The sequence below is a fragment of the Micromesistius poutassou genome (genome assembly GCF_964030765.1).
Source record: "Micromesistius poutassou genome assembly, chromosome: 20".
Lineage (NCBI taxonomy): Eukaryota > Metazoa > Chordata > Actinopteri > Gadiformes > Gadidae > Micromesistius > Micromesistius poutassou.
In genome coordinates, this window is record NC_140290.1 from 1,427,726 (window position 1) to 1,450,407 (window position 22,682).

Below are 22,682 nucleotides of genomic sequence, written 5' to 3' on the forward strand. Positions count from 1 at the left end.
GCATGGTTGACAAAACAGTTGCTCAGTCTGTTTTCGATGAAGATGATGTTGAGAGGCGCACAAAAGAAAATTATCAGCAGCATGTCAGATGTAATGATCCAAGCTCAACTGGAGTTAAAGAGGACTCTTGTTTAAATAAACTGCAGTATTTTCATGTTACTGAGAACACATGTGTTGACATAATGCATGATATACTTGAGGGTGTAGCCCCTTTGGAAGTGAGACTAATGTTACAACACTTCATTTATGAAGAAAAGCTTTTCACCCTAGAACTGTTGAATCAAAGAATTTCCAGTTTTGACTATGGGTATGGAAATGAGAAAAATCAACCAATCAATCTGAGAACCTCTGACAATGCAGTAAAACAGACTGCATCACAAATGTGGTGCCTTTTGCAGGTGTTACCTTTTTTAGTTGGTGATCTCATTGACACAAGACGTAAACATTGGCATTTATTCATTTTGCTGAGAGAAATATGCAGCATTGTCTTTGCACCCATTGTGACACATGGGCTTGCTGTATTCCTGAAACAACTCATTATAGACCACCACTCATTATTCAAGAAGCTCTATCTTCGAAATTTGATTCCGAAACACCACTTTATGGTGCATTATCCCAGGATGATGGTAACGTTTGGACCTCTTTCTCAGCTGTGGTGTATGAGATTCGAGGCCAAGCATAATCCATTAAAAAGACATGCCCATGTGGTTGGAAACTTCAAAAATATTTCTAAAACACTCAGTTATAAACACCAAGTTCAGCACATGTATAGCTTCAAGTTTGGTGATGCTCTTTCTGAGAAAATGAGTGTTACAAATGCATACCCTGTGTCCATCAGCTCATTGAAAAAAGCAGATGTTGTGCTGGACAAACTGAAATCCACCTATGATGATGATGACTTGACTTTGAACAGCTCTGTCTATGTTGCCCACACTGTTAGTGTGCTTGGCCAAGCTTACAGAACCGGCTGTGTATTGCCACTTAAAGTTGACAACAATGGAGAGCCTTCGTTTGGTGAAATAATTCATATTATACCACAGGCTGACAATGTATCCATTCTGATGTTTGTAAGAATTCTTACAGTGAAGTTCTTTGATGAGCATTTGTATGCTTATGCGGTACAAAAAACTAAAGAATATGAAATGATCAACCTGACTGATGCCACAGATGTCAGGCCTTTGGACATAATGTCAGGTTTCTCCACAGATGAACTATACTTAAACCCAAGGTATAAGATTGTCTAGCTTCTCAAGAATGCAATGATGAGTAATAGGATCCTGTTATGTTAGGGCTGCTACTAATGATAATTCTAGCAGGTCTATTAAAACTGTATGGTTGTTGTAGTTATTGTTAATGTTTTCTATGTCATGCCTGTTGCTTTTTACAAATACTTTATTTAGGTTTTACATGCATACATATGATATAACATGATAGAAAAATAAATAAAAAAGGAGTTTACACTTAAAAATTTACACATAATCAACATTTTATGTGTTCAAATGACACATTTTGTGTGTTAAATTACCTGACACAGTTTGTGTGTTAAAATGGCTTACACATTTATTGTGTAAAACGTGTGTTGAAATCACACATTTTGTGTGTTAAATTACCTGACACAATTTGTGTGTTAAAATGGCTCACACATTTATTGTGTTCATTTTGACACAACATGTGTTGTCCCTGAGCACACTCACGACATGTGTTAAAATTCTGCACAACATGTGTCATTTTTAACACATCTCTTCTTGCAGTGTAGGGATAGATTGGGCTGGGTTTCCAGGGGCAGTTAGCGAGAGTACGGGGGTACGGACACGACAGATAGGGACATGTAAGTCATGTGCTGTGTTCTGCGCCGATGCAAGGGTGTCCGACGCTGGTCAGGGATCGGGGGAGGAGGCGGGAGGTTCTCAACCCGAGGTCCGAGCGCCGACATTCCCACCGGTGGACGATTTCCCCCTTGAGCAGTCTCGTGACGCTACTCTACGCTCCGCCTTGGACCAAGTGATGTCTATTGATGGTCTTCGGGTACAGCCAGACGCAGTGCTGACTTACCCACACTTTGTGGTGATTAGGGACAGACTTTATCGGGTGGGTCGTGACACCCAGAGTGAGGAGGTTGTTACCCAATTGCTGGTACCTAGGAGCCGCCGGGAAATGATTTTCCAGGCGGCGCATTACAACCCAATGGCGGGCCATTTGGGGTACGACAAAACACTGAACCGGATAATGGCTCGGTTCTATTGGCCGGGGATTCGGGCGGAAGTGCGCAGGTGGTGCGCCTCCTGCCCCGAGTGCCAGTTGGTGAATCCCCCGGCCATCCCCAGGGCTCCCTTGCGGCCCCTTCCCCTGGTGGAGGTCCCATTCGATCGCGTGGGCATGGACATTATCGGGCCATTAGAACGTTCCGCACAAGGGTATCGATTTGTGTTAGTCCTGATCGACTACGCAACCCGATACCCGGAAGCAATTCCGTTGCGCAATATCTCCGCGAGGAGTGGTGCGCAGGCGTTGTTTCACGTCATATCGTGGGTGGGAATCCCAAAGGAGATTCTCACTGACCAGGGCACCAATTTCATGTCACGCACGATCAAGGAACTTTACGGGTTGTTGAAGGTCAAGGCCATCCGCACGAGCGTCTATCACCCAGCCACAGACGGCTTGTGTACGAGCGTCTATCACCCAGCCACAGACGGCTTGTGTGAGAGGTTTAACCGGACGTTAAAGTCCATGATCCGGAAGTTTGTACAGGAGGATGCTTGAAATTGGCATCAATGGCTAGACCCTCTGTTGTTTGCGGTGCGGGAAGTGCCTCAGGCTTCCACAGGGTTTTCCCCGTTTGAGTTGCTCTATGGGCGCAGGCCCAGGGGCGTCCTGGACCTCATTAAAGAAAACTGGGAGGAGGGGTCCAGCGACAGCAAAAACGAAATTCAGTACGTCATGGACTTGCGTGCAAAGCTCCACTCACTCGGGGTAATGTCACGTGAGCATTTGCGCCAAGCCCAGGAGAATCAGAAACGCCTGTACGACAGAGGGACTAGATTACGCGATCTCACGCCGGGGGACAAGGTCCTTGTTCTGTTGCCCACCTCTAGCACCAAATTACTTGCGAAGTGGCAAGGTCCCTTTGTGGTCACACGGCGAGTCGGGGACGTGGATTACGAGGTAGTGCGGTCGGACAGGGGCGATGCCCGACAGATCTACCACATCAACCTCCTGAAAAGGTGGAATGATGTGGTCCCGGTCGTGTTCGCCACGACGCTACCGGAGGGAGAGGAGTTTGGACCGGAAGTCCCGGCCCCGGGGCCCATCCCTCCGGTCAGTCGAGGAGAGGATCTGGTCGAGGTTATGAACACAAATATTTTTGTCAGTGCCACAACTAAAGGGGAGGAGATGTCCACCAAAAAACGAAGAAAAACATTTGTTGAGAAAAATGTCCCTGTTGTGAAGCCAGTGCAGTACGAGTTGGAGCCTGGATGCAGAGTAGCCTATGTCCCTATTCTCCAGGTGATCCAGGAAATGTTTAAACACACAGACATCCTGGAAAGAATAAAGGAAACAAAAATGTCACAAAAAGGCCATTACATGAGCCACCAAGATGGTTTATATTTTCAAAATAATAATTTGTTGTCTTCCTTAGAACTCTCACTGCCAATTTTATTGTACATTGATGATATTGAAATTGCCAATCCTTTAGGCACTTCAAGAAAAATACACAAACTGTGCTCAGTTTACTGGGTGCTTGCAGATCTACCACTTAAATACAGATCAGCGCTGCATGTTATTCAGCTAGCAGCAATTTGTAAGGTCCCTGATGTCCAGAAGTATGGATACAAAACAGTTATCCGTCCTTTGTTACAAGACCTTAGGACTCTTGAACAAGACGGTGTATTCATCGAGTCTCTTGGCCAGTCAGTTCAAGGTACTGTTCTTTGTGTTGTGTCTGACAACCTGGCAGCACACGCATTAGCAGGCTTCATGCAATCCTTCCGTGCAGGACACATTTGTCGTTTTTGCAATGCCACACGAGACCAGATTCTGTCTCATGAAGTTGGAGACGGTGAATTTTGTCTGAGGACCAAAGCCAGCCATGACCGTAATTTGCTGGCTGTTATGCAAGGGGATCAGAGTCACAGTGCAGTTGGTGTCAAACGGGATTGTGTCTTGAATGAGAGTTTACAGTATTTTCACACAACCACTGGCTTCCCACCTGATATTTTACATGACCTTTTTGAGGGCATTGTGCCAGTAGAGTTGGCCCTCTGCTTTCAGGAGATGATAAGGCTTAAATACTTTACTCTTGAGGGACTAAACACGAAAATCATGTCATTCCCATATGAAAACTCGGATAAAGTTAACAGACCACGGCCAGTTTCAAAGACCTTTGCCAGAAAGCGGTCAATTGGTGGTAATGGTCACGAAAACAGCACATTGTTACGACTACTACCATTGATGATAGGCCAGACAGTTCCTGATGGAGATGGGGCTTGGACTATATTGATGGATTTAAAAGATATTGTTGAACTAGTCCTGTCCCCAACATTTGATGATGAATCTATTGAGTATTTGAAGACCAAGATTCAGGATCACAGACAAATGCTTCAGGAGGTTTTCCCTGAGTTCAGACTGCTTCCTAAGCATCACTATTTAGAGCACTACCCAGATCTGATACGTTGTTTTGGACCCCTTGACCGTTTGTGGACTATGAGATTCGAAGGAAAGCATAGGTTTTTCAAGCGTGTAATACACGATACACAAAACTTTAAGAATGTGTTGAAAACCCTAGCAACACGGCATCAGCACATGGTAGCATACTACCTCAGTGCACCCTCATTCTTTAAACCACACCAGCAGGCATCAAATGTCTCTTCAGTCTTGGTCTCAGTGCTTCCAGATGTTGCTAAACAGTACATTAGACAAAAAACGGACAGCAGTGTGATATACAGCACGTCAAACATCACTTTGGATGGCACCATGTATGATGTTGGGACGTTTGTATCTGTGGGACAAGAGGGAGGACTCCCTCAGTTTAGCAGGATTGAGCAGATCCTACTTGTTAACAGTGATGTAATGTTTCTATGCAGGGAGCACAAGTCATGTTACATTGAACACTTGAGATCGTACAAACTTTACCCTGGAAATTTAACTGTCAACAACATATTCAAGCTTAATGACAGCTCACCACTCTCTGCGTACCATGTTGAATGATCACTTCTGTTGACACCCAAGCGCTTCATACAGCTGCACAGAAAGTAATTTATACCTTTATACCGTAGCTCAAACTACAAAGCAGCTGAATATTGAGTTGATTTTAAGATGAAAGTAATGTTTTATCTAAATCAAATATCTAAATTCTTTCATTCTAAGTTTTTGATTGTGTGAATGAATGTGTAGAGATGATTTTTCAGAATAAGTTATGTTGTTTCATTCCCTACACAATTTGTTAACTGTTCTCTCTCTTGATTTTCAGCTGATGGCCATGCCCCCAAAGTACATTCTTCGTGTCTACATAGCCACTGATGTGGCTGTGAAAGTGACTTTGAATGAGAGGCCAACATCAGTTGATGAGCTCATTGGCATCTTGAAAGACAAAGTTAAGCCAAGGCTGGACTTTGAATTCACGTTACAGTATGAGGATCCGGACTTCGGAGGAGAGCTCTGCTGTTTAATTGACGTAGAAGACCTGCCAGAGAAGAGCACGCTTAGAGTTGTTGGATCAGAAGGTGATCAAAGTTCATGTGGTAGTTCGGACACAGATATCCTGCCTCATGTGCCTCTAAGCCAACGCCAAAAAACATGGCCTGATGTTTTCCCTGTCCCAACTTTTTCGTTTGAAGTTGAACATGTCTTGCAAGAGGGGAACAGTGCTTTTGAGAGCTCCGGAAAGACTCTAAAATTAAACAGAGCACAAAAACACAACATTCTAGAGAACATGGCCTCCTTAATGTACTCTTTTAAACCGTACCCAAGCGACAGGGATGTAGGCATGGCAGCTGAAGCCCTGGTTAACGGTCACCCATGTCTGAAAGAGCCGGGGAGTGCGAGTGGGTGGTACGGATGGAAAATTAGCCTGAAATTTAAAAATTGGAAATTACCGTACTAGAATGGCAAGATCTGGATGCAAGGAGGTGTCCGTAAACACAGGGAAAAGAAGCAGGAATAATCCTGAGAAAGAACATCCCCACTCGAAAATTAAAAAAGCCAGAAGGGCTGAAGTGAACTTTCTACCAAACTTCCCAAGAGGAGTAAACGAGGACAGTTTGGAGGAAATGAGACTACAGATGAAAGCTGAAGTTGATAGAGCCGACAGAAACCTACAATCAATAGAGAAACTCATGCAGACAACATTTGCACTCCGTCGTCAGGAAATTGTTCAGGGAGACCCATTAGTGAAGGACTTTTCCTGAGAGATGGCCTGCCCTTCAGGTCCAATCACAGGTAAAAAAAAACACACTCAAAGTGTTTATGAGGTATTTCTCTTTGGTGTTTTACTCATAGTCTTTCACATACTTTGTGTGTCATTGTTATTTTGTAGGTCTGTGCTGAGTTCCACAGGATCACCAACGTAAATTTACGGAACCAGTTTTATGCTGAACTAGATCGGCACATTCCAAAGCTCATAGGACTTTACAGACAGAAGGCAGCTCGTACTGGAAGGGTGGCAGAAGCGCTGGGAGCCATCCTACAGTATTACGACATTGATGTGAGTTGAAAAAAGTTAAATGGACTGGAATGTCCAAATTCTATCCACATGGAACAGCTGGCTCCCAGGTTTGTCAGCGTTTACCTACCACCATAATGACTATATACTACTACTATACAAGGGGCAGTCCTTCACTTTTAACTCGTTCTCAATTAGTTATCCTGTAACATGTTCATATTTAGCAGAGTAAGTTGTATGTCGGCAGCAAAGTGCCCCTGGTTTTTTCTCATGTGTTTTTGTTTATCCTCCCAGGATGTGCATGATATCGACATGAAACGCGCTGTTGCCCTTCGTGCTCTCTCAGTATACCTGTGGGAAGAGGACACACAGTTTTTCAAGACTTGGAACGTAAGTCTTAATATATTTATATATCATCACCTTTTACCATTGGAGCTATTTTGAAGTGCCTTGGTGTTGTAATTAGGGCCTTAAGGCTTCTTTCTCTCACCATCACATACACACTCCTCTTTCTTTGTCACACACACACACACACACATTTATCTTTGTAGTTATTGTGTAATACTTAGTCGTATACTTAGTTGTTGAGTGGGCAGCTGTAGAAAAGTGTTCAGAAATACTTACCAGTGTACTTTTGCATTATGACTCTTGTGAAATATCTATCTATGTTCTTGCTGAGTGCAGGCATGCAGTTGTCTGATTCATGCAAGCTAACCATATTTGAACCCTCATTTGCATTTTCCAGAGAGACGAATCGGAGGAACCAGACACCAGTGACACTCCTGTTGGTATTCTCACAGTGGTCACAGAGAGTACATCTCCAGTTCACTTCAGCACTCCTGCAAGCGCAGCCATTGTGGTGGAAGATGAGTTGGTTATGATGGACATTGCCACGTTTGCCGAAGCGCATGTGTTACTGTTTGGGCTGGTTTATGCTTTGCATCTGGACTACCCAAAGAAGCTTGTTAACACGTTCACCTTCATTCAGAAGGTACTCATGGGGTTGGATGATGGTGCACCACTCAAACCTTCTTTGCTCTGTTTGAAAAATGACCTGCTAACGACAATATAGAAGTTGTGGATTTGTCCAGACACCTGTATCATGACAGCATGTTTGTTGTTGCATTGTTTCATTGCAACAACAAACAACAAACAATCAATGTTTATTTGATTGATTGTTCTATGCAAGATGTGCCTTATTAAACAGGTGAGTGCAGGAGAAAGATGATAGACCAAAAGGGTGTGTTTGATTAGTTTCAAAAGGCTCAAATTTCAAATTTCCTTTTTGGTTATTAATTTAATTAATTTTTTTATGTGCAATGATTTATTTTGATTTCTTTAAGATTTACTTTTTGGTTATTTATTTGATTTCTTTCCTTAAGTTATGTTTTTGAAGTAGAATGGCCATAAAATAACTTGAAGATTCTGTTTTGTAAGGCCATACCTTTACACTGAGCACAAGTTCCCAATGCTTTTATCACTGAGTTACAAACATTTCAACATTTGCGGTTAACCATACAAACCTGTTTTTATATAATGTACGTGTGGATGTATATGTGTTTAGTTCTTTTTCATGATATGCAAGGTTTCCTCCAACCACATTTTCAGATTGTGCATTTGTTGGCCTGTCTTTACAAATGGTATAGACTTGAAGTCTTTATTTTTTGGTATGCTTATTGTTTAATCAAAATTCAAATCTTTTATCGTGTTATTTGGAAGTTGGATGGCCATGGATAAACGATTTTAAGATGCCATACTTTTTGATATTGAGCACTGAACATCATGGTGCTCTTGTTTTTATCTGTAATACACATGTTTGCAAAGATTTATGCACACACCCATACAGATGTTTGTATGTGCTGTTTGTATGCTTACAGTTCTGTTGCTGTGTCCAAAGTGGTTTGGAGAAAAAAACATCTGAATAAAACCACAGAAATATTCTACATTGAGTATTCTGTACTTTAAAAAATAGTAGTTTATGAGCTGTGTAAAATTATCTTTTTGGTTACTAACCAGTATATTTTTTGAGTTCAAAGATGTTGATCAATTAAGTACCATAGCATCAGAACAAGTCATTACAAAGAAATTAAAAAATATATACAAATTAAAACAAATGTTTTAAGTACAGTACACTCACAAATTTGAAAAAGAAAAAATACTATTTGAGTGTAAATGATTAAAAAAATGTAAGTACTCCAAACTTAAATATTGTAACTTACTTACTCAAAAACTTTGAGGTAATCGGTTTCCACAAAAGTTTTGAGTATTCTGAACTTGTTCGGGTTTACAGTGTATCATGATCTTTTGACTGCCCCCCCCTCCCTTCTCATGCAATGGACTATTCCATGTTACTGCGCATGTGCAGGCTTGATTCAGGAAGACTGTACCAAAACAAACTAGTTGGCGCGGGTTGAGAAAATGAAGCAGAGTTATACGAGTGGAGCAGAGAAGAGGAGAAGGCGAGAGGAAAACCAACAGTTTTTATCAAAACTACCAAAGGTGTCAACCTTTTTCCCATTGACAAATGTAGTTACTTGACAACAGCAAGAGCCAGACGCTCTTGCCGGTTGTAGCACTGCTGTCAGTGTCATCTGAGGAGGAGATAAAGAGGAGAGTGACACAAGTGACGCTTTTCATCATGAAGATGTGAGTATTAAAGCGGTCGATATGGTAAACTATATTAAATGCTGATTAATGTTCTTATCAATTACAGTAAAAGCATTGAGATGATTCACTTGTTAGATAATAATCCTCAAGAAAGATTTTAAGGACTTTATCCAGCTCAGGAAATAGGAGAATCTTCTCAAATTCACACTTTTTAGTTGATTCAAAATCTTTGTTGGGTGATAAATATTATTCACTGGACAGGGGGACATATAAAAACGGTTATGTAACTAGTAACTTAAGCTGTCAGATAATTGTAACAGATTTCAAAAGCAGGACAAAGTGGCCTAAATTATTTACTCACCTTTTGTCAAAATTTAACTAAAATACAGCACTTTGTAGAAATGCATTTAGTTACGTTATGTTACTGGGTACAAGGTTAACACTGTCTTATGCGTTGATTCTCAGAATGAGACAGTGATGGACCAAGGGGAAAGCCAGTCTAGCTCTGAGGATGATGAAAAGTTGGATAGTGAGACTCCATCACTCACTCAGCAGTCTAGTAGTCACGTTGATCAATGTTCCCCACTTGAAGATGATCCTGCACTCTGGCCAAAACAGCTATCAGACAATGAGCGCTGCTCAATAGTGCAGAAAGGTCCTGTTCAGAGACCTTGTGTTGAGGTGAGAATAAAACTTTTGTCAGTGCAGAACGAGAATGTGGAGGGCCCCAATGACTGGGTTTGCCTTGGGCCCCCAAATGACTAAGTACGCCCCTGGCCTCACGTTTGCTTCGTTCCTTTTCATCACTGTCCGAGGCTATTTTGGCCAATGAATCTCGAATTGCCCTGTAATTTTTGCATAGCGCTTTCGTGGAATCTGCTCTACAGCTCCACCTGGTACCACAGAGGGATTTTAATGTATGGCTAATTTCATAGTCGCTGTTTTTGAAAACTGTATTCCAGCGATGAGTTGAAGCACTGCTAAATGTATAAAGAGACTGTATAAGTTCAAAAAAAGAGACGACATCTGCACAACAGTCTTCAATGGTATTAACACCCACAAAATTTAAGGAGTGGGCGGCACACGGTGTATAGTGGATTAGTGGGTTTACTTTTTTTAACTGAGCTTGGAGTCTGTTGTACTTGCCAGACATGTTGCTAGCGTTATCATAACTTTGACCATGACAGTCGGCCAAGTCCAGTCCAAGGTTTCGCACCATGCTAATCACACATTCAGCTAAACGAAGGCCTGTGTGGCTGTGGATGGGCTCAAATCCTATGAACCTTTCAACTACTTTTCCACTTGCATTAACAAATCGGAATACAAATGTCAGCTGATCCACATGCGAAAGATCTGGGGTGGAATCAGAGAAATATTTCGCCTGCTTAATTTCATCTGCAATCACTTGCTTTGTTTTGTCACCCATTAATGCAATAAACTCATCACACACAGTGGAGGAGATGTATGAGGGCTTACCTTTCCCCTTGTTGCCATGCTTTACAAGGTGGTCTTTTAAAAATGGGTCGAAATGTGGAATAAGCTCCAATGTCCCCAGATAATTATGCACTGAGCCCAACAGTTTGTTGTCGCCTCTGAAAGCTACCCCCCTAGCTGCCAAAAACTTGATGACAGTAACCACATGCCTGAGTGCCTCTGTCCATTACCGTTGTTCTGCCTCACATTGTCGTGTGTGCAGCATCCACTCTGCAAACGACTTGGGATCTCTGTATTAAAGACAACATATTCTGTCGATGTTCCAAACTTGTTTCATGGTCCCTCGATCCTCTCAGAGTGTTTCCAGTCGCTTAATCCACTGATGAAGGCATGTTGTCGGCTTTGGGGTGACAGGAGTTTGCAGGCATGGCAATAAACAGAGCCAGTAGATGGTGAATAAAGCAGCCATTCCCTCGGTACGACTTCGTTGTTTTGAAGACGGCAATTCAGTAGGTCATTTGTGAGAGAGCGGGTTCGACACCCAAGCCCAGACTCCCTCACTGATGCTGGATACCTGCTAGCCCGGTTATGGAAGGCAGCAAGCCCTCTGTGGATCGCCTCCTCCCTCAGCGTCTCTGTCAGGGGTCCCCATAGTGCCGGATCTGACGGGAGCGTGAAGGTGCTGCGGGGGCTGGAGCTACTGGCTGTCTCAGCTCCTTCAGTTGGACTTGCATCATGTTCGTTGTGATGATGTGGAGGCTGTTCATGGTCATCGTCCTCTTGCTCTTCTTGGCTGTTGTCCCATGTCACACTACTGCTAGGTTCCACACTGGTGGTAGGCTGACTGCTAGTGCTAGCAGCACTAACGTTAACGTTAGCTGTTTCCACAGCCACAAGTGAAGGAGGGATTTCAGCGTTTTCTCAGAGGGCACTGATTTTTTGAAGTAAAAATTTGGCTATTTTTGGTAGGTGTTTCAAATTGTCGACTAATTTCAATTCCTTTTCTCTTTAAAATTTTCTTTTAGCGCTCCCGCTTAACCCATTTAGGCCGGGAAAGCATTGCCGCATTTCTACCATTAAAGCCGGGGGTGCTCTTGCGTAATTCTACCATTCAAGCCGGGAAAGCGTATACGTCTATTTCCGGGTATAAGGTTTTTTTTGCACCAATTATCGTCCTCTGGGCCAATGAAATGCATCAGAATAGACACGTGGGAGTGTCGTCATGTTCCTTGTGACATTTGTTTTGAAATTTCTTCGAACAAGCATGGAGTACTTTAATGATGATGAGAGTTCGGAAGATAGTGACTTTGAGGAGTTTCTCGGCTTCGATGATGCTGACTTTGAACGCGCTGAACCAATCGATCGGTTAAGACATATGTTTGAAGACGACATTATTGCTAATGAATTTGATCTCTCTGACCCAATAGACCGGGATTTATGGCTTAGACATATGTTTGAAGACGAAGACAGCGACGATGACAACGAGGAGTTTGAAGGTTTTGAAAGTGACTGGAAGACGGAGAATTACCACCATAATCGACGGAGTGCTTTCAATCGCAAACCAGGTGTTAAAGTCGATTTACCTGCAGATGCCACACTGCTGCAGGCATTTAATCAGATTTTTACAAATAATTACAGAGACCAAACTCATCAAACTCCAACTAGAGCAAAGATGGCAAGGTGGTCACGCGTAACTGTGCCGGAGTGAAACCGTCCAACCATCACAATCCAACTCAGACGGGGACAGTGAATCGCAGAAGAGACGGAGCCAACCAAGTCCATGTGGTAATGCCAGCTTCCCTCGCTGACTACCAGAAGTACATGAAAGGTTTGTTTGACTTTTGTTGGTCTTGTTACGTAGGTGGGTTGGCTCATCATTATTAACGTATTCCGTTCAATGGAAACATCAGGTTGGTTTAGGTAGCTATTTTGTTTGAGGATTTTAATCCCTTTTCTTTTCCCCCCTCTGCTCAGGTACCCCCACCCTGTAGAGTATCTTGCAGGCCCAGTGGTGACAACAGCTGAGGGTAATTACAATCAAAAGGGGCGGGTGGATAAAGCCTGTGCTCTCCCACACCACTTGGCTCTATGCCACGGTTGATACTGCTTCTATCTTGTTTGGGCGCTACGCCATTGATGTGGACACTACCTGTCTCATTTGTAGGCTTTCATGCCATTGTTTGTAGGCTCTTTAGCCATAATTTTGTTGTCTTGCTGGTCTTACCAGGCAAGTTACATTTCCCTGGCGATAGTCGTCGTTTGCTTGTGTTGTATTAGTTTGTTTTACCCAGTTGAGTGGGTTATTGTTTAGTGTTTGCTTGTCTTACTGTTGTTCCTGTTTTGTTATCCCCTTCCCTTATCGCTTTCTAGTCAATAAATATTATTATTTACTTTAGAAAACGTGTTTGCTTTGGATTCTTTCTCCTACCGGAACCTGTGCTTTGGCACCTGCTGTACGGGCTGAGGTCACGCCAGCCCCATCAGTGTATGCGGTGTACATTTATGGTTTAGTTAAACACCTTTCTATGTGACAGAGTGCAAATGTGTCAGTGCAAATGTGTGAGTGTCATGTGTGTCAACTGAGTGTCGTTTGTGTTCCAGGCGTCGATCTGCTTGATCAAATGGTTGGCTACTATGGATTCCAGCATCGATCGAAGAAATGGTGGAGGAGGGTGTTTTTCTTTTTCTTGGCTGTGTCCTGCTACAATGCCTACATTGCTGCGAGGTCTGTTGGAGGAACAGCCTTCAGAAACAAGTACAGAGGCTACAAAAACTGGCTGGAGGACCTGGCAGAGCAGCTCATCACACCACTCACAACAAGGGCTGTTCCTGTGACTCCTCCTCCTTCTTTTTCTGCTTCTCCATCTCCTCCTCTTCCTTCTCCATCTTCTCTTTCTGCTTCTCCATCTCCTCCTCTTCCTTCTCAATCTTCTCTTTCTGCATCTCCTCCTCCTCTTCCTTCCTCTCCATTTGCAGGAAGCAGAGGACACACACCTCTTCCACAGCATGACTGTGGAAAAGTCTATGACAAGCGTAAACAGTGCCGGGAGTGTCAGCTTGTCCCTGACAAAGAAAAAGTGGGTGGGCCAACTTTTTACATTTATTTTTTTTGTGAAGGTGTATCTAAATAACCGCAACTCCCTGTGAAAGCCACAGGTGTAAGCTCTCAAATATTTTTTGAATTGTGTTTCTATCTGCTACAGAGGCTGAGAAATCAATCATTTAGTAGGCGTTGACACAACTGCTGAATTTCCAGAAAAAACTTTTTTTTTAGCCCCCTTAGGTTTTAGGGGGGTTTTCTGAAATCACCCATAGGTTTTACAGGCATTTTTTCCAGGCGTTTTAGGCCTAAATGGGTTAACTGCTTCTCCATATTGCTATACTGCTCGTCCTCGTGCTCGCTCACAGTGTCCATGTAGGGCTGACGGCAGGCGGCATTTGTGCAGGCAGCTGCTACAAACACTGTTTTTGACGTGATTTAACATAATATTTTGATCTAACGGGCCAAAAAACTTGATTTATTTATTTTTTTATAACGTGATCTATCATATTAGTTGACGATGTCCAGGGCCCCTTAGATGTCACGTGCCCCTGGGCAAGTGACCAGTTGCCCTAATGGTTAATCCGGCCTTGTCTGAACGGAACTGATAACTGGTGATGACAGGCCTTTGCCCTTCAGGATCAGCCTCTAAGATGCTGAGCAGTACCCCAGGCCAGCGTCCCGTCTTATTAAACAGTGGTTCCCCCTCCTGCCCAGGAGATAGAGATTGCAACTGTGCAATGTGGTGTAGATATATCTCTTTATAAAAGTATTCAATCATGTGACACTATTTGAGCCAATACAATTAGATAAGGTAATCACAAACCTGTAACGCTGGTAACCATCCACAACAATCAAAATAAATTTGGTCCACGGGGAAATATTGGGCCAACTGATGTGTAAACAGATCTAAATCTTAGTCTTAATCTCAGATCTAAGTCCCCAGACACCAATCGGGTTGATATAAATGGGTGGAAAATAAAATGTGCTCCACATACTATGACTTCAGATTTATTTATTCATTTTATAAAAAGCACCCATTATGGAATATGAATTAAGGCAATATTATGTTCAACACACTACAACCCTTTCAAATCACAATCCTCGGCCAGACCAACTGTATCACTTAAGTTTTATTAATTTTCCTGATGCATATATATGTAGGCCTACATTAAATTAGCCTATAGGACATAGTAATTAATTATCATATTGGCACAAGGCCAATAGATAATGCTCCTGTTGGCCTCTGTATTCTAACGGGCTAAAATATGGTAGCTTTGGAATTGCTCGAGAATTTAGCGAGGGGTATGAGACACAAGCGTGTGTAATGCACGCGTGTTTTCCCGTGTAATGATAGGTCGGCAAAGGCTCCTTATATACTGGAAATATTCATTGATTAATTAGCATTGACCTTTTAAGGACTATTATGGGACGATCTTGGGAGGAATATGGCGCTTGTGCATGCTCATGCACGAGCACAAACTTCAACACAAGTTGGTATTAATAACGAGAAGAGTGCATAGAGGTGTGCGCCGCAGTATTATAGATCTGAATATTTTTGTGCATACGCAGATTCTGAGGTTTGGGCATAAGCAATGTTTTTGGGAGGGTTTTACGCAGAGTTTTATAAATAAGTTCAAACATCGACCTAAGGATTTCAGACTCTTCACTACAGTCCTCCGCTCTACCAACTGAGCTATCGAAGGGTCTGACGTAACATATAATGGAAAGAATATTTCAGAATCTATTTACTAGTCTTCCGCTCTACCAAATGACCTATCGAAAGTTGACTCATGCTAGGTAATGGACAGAATATCTATTAAATGAACTGACAGGGAATTTCATTACATAATGATAATTCCTCATAGTAGTTTTGCACTGCTAGAAAAATCCTTCGAGCCGGAGTTGAACCAGCGACCTAAGGATTTCAGACTCCTTTTACTACAGTCCTCCGCTCTACCAACTGAGCTATCGAAGGGTCTGAAGTAATATGTAATGGAGAGAATATCTACTAAATGAACCAAGAACAAATTTCTTTAATTCATTATTTGCCATTTCTTCCCACAATGAAAATTCCTCAAAGTGGTTTTGCATTTCCATAAAATTTATTTGAGCCCGAGTTGAACCATCAACCGAAGGATTTCAGACTCTTTTTACTGCAGTCTTCCGCTCTATCAAATGACCTATCGAAAGTTGACTCATGCTAGGTAATGGAGAGCATATCTTCTAAATGAACTGACAACAAATTTCTCTAATTCATTACTTGCCATTTCTTCCCCCAAAGATGATTCCTCAAAGTAGTTTTGCACTTCTATAAAACTCCTTCGAGCCGGAGTTGAACCAGCGACCTAAGGATTTCAGACTCTTTTTAATACAGTCCTCCGCTCTACCAACTGAGCTATCGAAGGGTCAGAAGTTATATGTAATGGAAAGAATATTTCAGACTCTATTTACTACAGTCTTCCGCTCTACCAAATGCCCTATGGAAAGTTGACTGATGCTAGGTAATGGAGAGAATATCTTCTAAATGAATTGACAACGAATATCTCTAACTCATTACTTGCCATTTCTTCCCCCAAAGATAATTCCTCAAAGCACTTCTATGAAATTCCTTCGAGTCGGAGTTGAACCAGCGACCTAAGGATTTCAGACTTGTTTATCTACAGTCCTCCGCTCTACCAACTGAGCTATCGTAGGGTCTGAAGTAATATGTAATGGAGAGAATATCTACTAAATGAACCAAGAACAAATTTCTTTAATTCATTATTTGCCATTTCTTCCCACAATGAAAATTCCTCAAAGTGGTTTTGCATTTCCATAAAATTTATTTGAGCCCGAGTTGAACCATCAACCTAAGGATTTCAGACTCTTTTTACTGCAGTCTTCTGCTCTATCAAATGACCTATCGAAAGTTGACTCATGCTAGGTAATGGAGAGCATATCTTCTAAATGAACTGACAACGAATATCTCTAATTCATAACTTGACATTTCTTCCCCCAAAGATAATTCCTCAAAGTAGTTTTGCACTTCTATAAAACTCCTTCGAGCCGGAGTTGAACCAGCGACCTAAGGATTTCAGACTCTTTTTACTACAGTCCTCCGCTCTACCAACTGAGCTATCGAAGGGTCTGAAGTAAAATGTAATGGAGAGAATATCTACTAAATGAACCAAGAACAAATTTCTTTAATTCATTATTTGCCATTTCTTCCCACAGTGAAAATTCCTCAAAGTGGTTTTGCATTTCCATAAAATTTATTTGAGCCCGAGTTGAACCATCAACCTAAGGATTTCAGACTCTTTTTACTGCAGTCTTCTGCTCTATCAAATGACCTATCGAAAGTTGACTCATGCTAGGTAATGGAGAGCATATCTTCTAAATGAACTGACAACGAATTTCTCTAATTCATTACTTGCCATTTCTTCCCCCAAAGATAATTCCTCAAAGTAGTTTTGCACTTCTATAAAACTCCTTCGAGCCGGAGTTGAACCAGCGACCTAAGGATTTCAGACTCTTTTTACTACAGTCCTCCGCTCTACCAACTGAGCTATCGAAGGGTCTGCAGTAATATGTAATGGAGAGAATATCTACTAAATGAACCAAGAACAAATTTATTTAATTCATTATTTGCCATTTCTTCCCACAATGAAAATTCCTCAAAGTGGTTTTGCATTTCCATAAAATTTATTTGAGCCCGAGTTGAACCATCAACCTAAGGATTTCAGACTCTTTTTACTGCAGTCTTCCGCTCTATCAAATGACCTATCGAAAGTTGACTCATGCTAGGTAATGGAGAGCATATCTTCTAAATGAACGGACAACGAATTTCTCTAATTCATTACTTGCCATTTCTTCCCCCAAAGATGATTCCTCAAAGTAGTTTTGCACAACTATAAAACTCCATTGAGCCGGAGTTGAACCAGCAACCTAAGGATTTCAGACTCTTTCTACCACAGTCCTCCGCTCTACCAACTGAGCTATCGAAGGGTCAGAAATTATATGTAATGGAAAGAATATTTCAGACTCTATTTACTACAGTCTTCCGCTCTACCAAATGCCCTATGGAAAGTTGACTGATGCTAGGTAATGGAGAGAATATCTTCTAAATGAATGGACAACGAATTTCTCTAATTCATTACTTGCCATTTCTTCCCCCAAAGATAATTCCTCAAAGTAGTTTTGCACTTCTATAAAACTCCTTCGAGCCGGAGTTGAACCAGCGACCTAAGGATTTCAGACTCTTTTTACTACAGTCCTCCGCTCTACCAACTGAGCTATCGAAGGGTCAGAAGTTATATGTAATGGAAAGAATATTTCAGACTCTATTTACTACAGTCTTCCGCTCTACCAAATGCCCTATGGAAAGTTGACTGATGCTAGGTAATGGAGAGAATATCTTCTAAATGAATTGACATGAATTGACATTGAATTGACAACGAATATCTCTAATTCATTACATTACAAAGATAATTCCTCAAAGTAGTTTTGCACTTCTATAAAACTCCTTCGAGCCGGAGTTGAACCAGCGACCTAAGGATTTCAGACTCTTTTTACTACAGTCCTCCGCTCCACCAACTGAGCTATCGAAGGGTCAGATGTTATATGTAATGGAAAGAATATTTCAGACTCTATTTACTACAGTCTTCCGCTCTACCAAATGCCCTATGGAAAGTTGACTAATGCTAGGTAATGGAGAGAATATCTTCTAAATGAATTGACATGAATTGACAACGAATATCTCTAATTCATTACATTACAAAGATAATTCCTCAAAGTAGTTTTGCACTTCTATAAAACTCCGTCGAGCCGGAGTTGAATCAGCGACCTAAGGATTTCAGACTCGTTTAACTACAGTCCTCCGCTCTACCAACTGAGCTATCGAAGGGTCTGAAGTAATATGTATCGGAGAGAATATCTACTAAATGAACCGAGAACAAATTTCTCTAATTCATTATTTGCCATTTCTTCCCACAATGAAAATTCCTCAAAGTGGTTTTGCATTTCCATAAAATTTATTTGAGCCCGAGTTGAACCATCAACCTAAGGATTTCAGACTCTTTTTACTGCAGTCTTCCGCTCTACCAAATGCCCTATGGAAAGTTGACTGATGCTAGGTAATGGAGAGAATATCTTCTAAATGAATTGACAACGAATATCTCTAATTCATTACTTGCCATTTCTTCCCCCAAAGATGATTCCTCAAAGTAGTTTTGCACTTCTATAAAACTCCTTCGAGCCGGAGTTGAACCAGCGACCTAAGGATTTCAGACTCTTTTTACTACAGTCCTCCGCTCTACCAACTGAGCTATCGAAGGGTCAGATGTTATATGCCATGCCAGTTATATGCCATTACTACAGTCCTCCGCTCTACCAACTGAGCTATCGAAGGGTCTGAAGTAATATGTAATGGAGAGAATATCTACTAAATGAACCAAGAACAAATTTCTTTAATTCATTATTTGCCATTTCTTCCCACAATGAAAATTCCTCAAAGTGGTTTTGCATTTCCATAAAATTTATTTGAGCCCGAGTTGAACCATCAACCTAAGGATTTCAGACTCTTTTTACTGCAGTCTTCCGCTCTATCAAATGACCTATCGAAAGTTGACTCATGCTAGGTAATGGAGAGCATATCTTCTAAATGAACGGACAACGAATTTCTCTAATTCATTACTTGCCATTTCTTCCCCCAAAGATAATTCCTCAAAGTAGTTTTGCACTTCTATAAAACTCCTTCGAGCCGGAGTTGAACCAGCGACCTAAGGATTTCAGACTCTTTTTACTACAGTCCTCCGCTCTACCAACTGAGCTATCGAAGGGTCAGAAGTTATATGTAATGGAAAGAATATTTCAGACTCTATTTACTACAGTCTTCCGCTCTACCAAATGCCCTATGGAAAGTTGACTGATGCTAGGTAATGGAGAGAATATCTTCTAAATGAATTGACAACGAATATCTCTAATTCATTACTTGCCATTTCTTCCCCCAAAGATAATTCCTCAAAGTAGTTTTGCACTTCTATAAAACTCCTTCGAGCCGGAGTTGAACCAGCGACCTAAGGATTTCAGACTCTTTTTACTACAGTCCTCCGCTCTACCAACTGAGCTATCGAAGGGTCTGAAGTAATATGTAATGGAGAGAATATCTACTAAATGAACCAAGAACAAATTTCTTTAATTCATTATTTGCCATTTCTTCCCACAATGAAAATTCCTCAAAGTGGTTTTGCATTTCCATAAAATTTATTTGAGCCCGAGTTGAACCATCAACCTAAGGATTTCAGACTCTTTTTACTGCAGTCTTCCGCTCTATCAAATGACCTATCGAAAGTTGACTCATGCTAGGTAATGGAGAGCATATCTTCTAAATGAACGGACAACGAATTTCTCTAATTCATTACTTGCCATTTCTTCCCCCAAAGATAATTCCTCAAAGTAGTTTTGCACTTCTATAAAACTCCTTCGAGCCGGAGTTGAACCAGCGACCTAAGGATTTCAGACTCTTTTTACTACAGTCCTCCGCTCTACCAACTGAGCTATCGAAGGGTCAGAAGTTATATGTAATGGAAAGAATATTTCAGACTCTATTTACTACAGTCTTCCGCTCTACCAAATGCCCTATGGAAAGTTGACTGATGCTAGGTAATGGAGAGAATATCTTCTAAATGAATTGACAACGAATATCTCTAATTCATTACTTGCCATTTCTTCCCCCAAAGATAATTCCTCAAAGTAGTTTTGCACTTCTATAAAACTCCTTCGAGCCGGAGTTGAACCAGCGACCTAAGGATTTCAGACTCTTTTTACTACAGTCCTCCGCTCTACCAACCGAGCTATCGAAGGGTCTGAAGTAATATGTAATGGAGAGAATATCTACTAAATGAACCAAGAACAAATTTCTTTAATTCATTATTTGCCATTTCTTCCCACAATGAAAATTCCTCAAAGTGGTTTTGCATTTCCATAAAATTTATTTGAGCCAGAGTTGAACCATCAACCTAAGGATTTCAGACTCTTTTTACTGCAGTCTTCCGCTCTATCAAATGACCTATCGAAAGTTGACTCGTGCTAGGTAATGGAGAGAATATCTTCTAAATGAATTGACAACGAATATCTCTAATTCATTACTTGCCATTTCTTCCCCCAAAGATAATTCCTCAAAGTAGTTTTGCACTTCTATAAAACTCCTTCGAGCCGGAGTTGAACCAGCGACCTAAGGATTTCAGACTCTTTTTACTACAGTCCTCCGCTCTACCAACTGAGCTATCGAAGGGTCTGAAGTAATATGTAATGGAGAGAATATCTACTAAATGAACCAAGAACAAATTTCTTTAATTCATTATTTGCCATTTCTTCCCACAATGAAAATTCCTCAAAGTGGTTTTGCATTTCCATAAAATTTATTTGAGCCCGAGTTGAACCATCAACCTAAGGATTTCAGACTCTTTTTACTGCAGTCTTCCGCTCTATCAAATGACCTATCGAAAGTTGACTCATGCTAGGTAATGGAGAGCATATCTTCTAAATGAACGGACAACGAATTTCTCTAATTCATTACTTGCCATTTCTTCCCCCAAAGATAATTCCTCAAAGTAGTTTTGCACTTCTATAAAACTCCTTCGAGCCGGAGTTGAACCAGCGACCTAAGGATTTCAGACTCTTTTTACTACAGTCCTCCGCTCTACCAACTGAGCTATCGAAGGGTCAGAAGTTAAATGTAATAGAAAGAATATTTCAGACTCTATTTACTACAGTCTTCCGCTCTACCAAATGCCCTATGGAAAGTTGACTGATGCTAGGTAATGGAGAGAATATCTTCTAAATGAATTGACAACGAATATCTCTAATTCATTACTTGCCATTTCTTCCCCCAAAGATAATTCCTCAAAGTAGTTTTGCACTTCTATAAATCTCCTTTGAGCCGGAGTTGAACCAGCGACCTAAGGATTTCAGACTCTTTTTAATACAGTCCTCCGCTCTACCAACTGAGCTATCGAAGGGTCTGAAGTAATATGTAATGGAGAGAATATCTACTAAATGAACCAAGAACAAATTTCTTTAATTCATTATTTGCCATTTCTTCCCACAATGAAAATTCCTCAAAGTGGTTTTGCATTTCCATAAAATTTATTTGAGCCCGAGTTGAACCATCAACCTAAGGATTTCAGACTCTTTTTACTGCAGTCTTCCGCTCTATCAAATGACCTATCGAAAGTTGACTCATGCTAGGTAATGGAGAGCATATCTTCTAAATGAACGGACAACGAATTTCTCTAATTCATTACTTGCCATTTCTTCCCCCAAAGATAATTCCTCAAAGTAGTTTTGCACTTCTATAAAACTCCTTCGAGCCGGAGTTGAACCAGCGACCTAAGGATTTCAGACTCTTTTTACTACAGTCCTCCGCTCTACCAACTGAGCTATTGAAGGGTCAGATGATATATGTAATGGAAAGAATATTTCAGACTCTATTTACTACAGTCTTCCGCTCTACCAAATGCCCTATGGAAAGTTGACTGATGCTAGGTAATGGAGAGAATATCTTCTAAATGAATTGACATGAATTGACATTGAATTGACAACGAATATCTCTAATTCATTACATTACAAAGATAATTCCTCAAAGTAGTTTCGCACTTCTATAAAACTCCTTCGAGCCGGAGTTGAACCAGCGACCTAAGGATTTCAGACTCTTTTTACTACAGTCCTCCGCTCTACCAACTGAGCTATCGAAGGGTCAGATGTTATATGTAATGGAAAGAATATTTCAGACTCTATTTACTACAGTCTTCCGCTCTACCAAATGCCCTATGGAAAGTTGACTAATGCTAGGTAATGGAGAGAATATCTTCTAAATGAATTGACATGAATTGACAACGAATATCTCTAATTCATTACATTACAAAGATAATTCCTCAAAGTAGTTTTGCACTTCTATAAAAC

The 22,682-nt window shown here is 41.2% G+C and overlaps 1 protein-coding gene, 15 non-coding genes and 1 pseudogene across 17 annotated transcripts; 1 reads left to right on the forward strand and 16 right to left on the reverse strand.

Moving 5' to 3' along the window:
* Positions 1-9,160: 9,160 nt before the first annotated feature.
* On the reverse strand, positions 9,161-11,810 carry LOC311365256 (annotated as a pseudogene). Its single transcript has 3 exons — positions 11,774-11,810; positions 10,742-11,577; positions 9,161-9,249 (listed from the first exon to the last, which is right to left on the reverse strand). The product of its transcript is annotated as an uncharacterized misc_RNA (transcript).
* A 339-nt stretch (positions 11,811-12,149) lies between these two features.
* LOC311365257 (uncharacterized protein) lies at positions 12,150-13,830 on the forward strand (the record flags this gene model as incomplete). The annotated part of the gene is made up of 4 exons (XM_084484783.1): positions 12,150-12,305; positions 12,365-12,527; positions 13,301-13,554; positions 13,642-13,830. The coding sequence occupies 4 exons, from the start codon at positions 12,150-12,152 to the stop codon at positions 13,828-13,830; spliced, it is 762 nt and encodes a 253-aa protein (XP_084340909.1).
* Positions 13,831-15,629: 1,799 nt separating this feature from the next.
* Positions 15,630-15,717, reverse strand: AC3HAE_035968 (transfer RNA tyrosine (anticodon GUA)). The gene is given in 2 exon segments: positions 15,630-15,665; positions 15,681-15,717. It is a non-coding gene; the product is annotated as a tRNA-Tyr (tRNA).
* Positions 15,718-16,059: 342 nt separating this feature from the next.
* AC3HAE_035969 (transfer RNA tyrosine (anticodon GUA)) lies at positions 16,060-16,147 on the reverse strand. The gene is given in 2 exon segments: positions 16,060-16,095; positions 16,111-16,147. It is a non-coding gene; the product is annotated as a tRNA-Tyr (tRNA).
* A 631-nt stretch (positions 16,148-16,778) lies between these two features.
* Positions 16,779-16,866, reverse strand: AC3HAE_035970 (transfer RNA tyrosine (anticodon GUA)). Its single transcript is given in 2 exon segments — positions 16,779-16,814; positions 16,830-16,866. It is a non-coding gene; the product is annotated as a tRNA-Tyr (tRNA).
* Positions 16,867-17,208: 342 nt separating this feature from the next.
* Positions 17,209-17,296, reverse strand: AC3HAE_035972 (transfer RNA tyrosine (anticodon GUA)). The gene is given in 2 exon segments: positions 17,209-17,244; positions 17,260-17,296. It is a non-coding gene; the product is annotated as a tRNA-Tyr (tRNA).
* Positions 17,297-17,638: 342 nt separating this feature from the next.
* AC3HAE_035973 (transfer RNA histidin (anticodon GUG)) lies at positions 17,639-17,726 on the reverse strand. The gene is given in 2 exon segments: positions 17,639-17,674; positions 17,690-17,726. It is a non-coding gene; the product is annotated as a tRNA-His (tRNA).
* A 209-nt stretch (positions 17,727-17,935) lies between these two features.
* On the reverse strand, positions 17,936-18,023 carry AC3HAE_035974 (transfer RNA tyrosine (anticodon GUA)). The gene is given in 2 exon segments: positions 17,936-17,971; positions 17,987-18,023. It is a non-coding gene; the product is annotated as a tRNA-Tyr (tRNA).
* A 218-nt stretch (positions 18,024-18,241) lies between these two features.
* On the reverse strand, positions 18,242-18,329 carry AC3HAE_035976 (transfer RNA tyrosine (anticodon GUA)). Its single transcript is given in 2 exon segments — positions 18,242-18,277; positions 18,293-18,329. It is a non-coding gene; the product is annotated as a tRNA-Tyr (tRNA).
* Positions 18,330-18,966: 637 nt separating this feature from the next.
* On the reverse strand, positions 18,967-19,054 carry AC3HAE_035977 (transfer RNA tyrosine (anticodon GUA)). The gene is given in 2 exon segments: positions 18,967-19,002; positions 19,018-19,054. It is a non-coding gene; the product is annotated as a tRNA-Tyr (tRNA).
* Positions 19,055-19,470: 416 nt separating this feature from the next.
* AC3HAE_035978 (transfer RNA tyrosine (anticodon GUA)) lies at positions 19,471-19,558 on the reverse strand. Its single transcript is given in 2 exon segments — positions 19,471-19,506; positions 19,522-19,558. It is a non-coding gene; the product is annotated as a tRNA-Tyr (tRNA).
* A 209-nt stretch (positions 19,559-19,767) lies between these two features.
* On the reverse strand, positions 19,768-19,855 carry AC3HAE_035979 (transfer RNA tyrosine (anticodon GUA)). The gene is given in 2 exon segments: positions 19,768-19,803; positions 19,819-19,855. It is a non-coding gene; the product is annotated as a tRNA-Tyr (tRNA).
* Positions 19,856-20,197: 342 nt separating this feature from the next.
* On the reverse strand, positions 20,198-20,285 carry AC3HAE_035980 (transfer RNA tyrosine (anticodon GUA)). The gene is given in 2 exon segments: positions 20,198-20,233; positions 20,249-20,285. It is a non-coding gene; the product is annotated as a tRNA-Tyr (tRNA).
* A 209-nt stretch (positions 20,286-20,494) lies between these two features.
* Positions 20,495-20,582, reverse strand: AC3HAE_035981 (transfer RNA tyrosine (anticodon GUA)). Its single transcript is given in 2 exon segments — positions 20,495-20,530; positions 20,546-20,582. It is a non-coding gene; the product is annotated as a tRNA-Tyr (tRNA).
* Positions 20,583-20,924: 342 nt separating this feature from the next.
* On the reverse strand, positions 20,925-21,012 carry AC3HAE_035983 (transfer RNA tyrosine (anticodon GUA)). The gene is given in 2 exon segments: positions 20,925-20,960; positions 20,976-21,012. It is a non-coding gene; the product is annotated as a tRNA-Tyr (tRNA).
* A 342-nt stretch (positions 21,013-21,354) lies between these two features.
* On the reverse strand, positions 21,355-21,442 carry AC3HAE_035984 (transfer RNA tyrosine (anticodon GUA)). The gene is given in 2 exon segments: positions 21,355-21,390; positions 21,406-21,442. It is a non-coding gene; the product is annotated as a tRNA-Tyr (tRNA).
* A 945-nt stretch (positions 21,443-22,387) lies between these two features.
* On the reverse strand, positions 22,388-22,475 carry AC3HAE_035985 (transfer RNA tyrosine (anticodon GUA)). The gene is given in 2 exon segments: positions 22,388-22,423; positions 22,439-22,475. It is a non-coding gene; the product is annotated as a tRNA-Tyr (tRNA).
* Between the last annotated feature and the right edge of the window lie 207 nt (positions 22,476-22,682).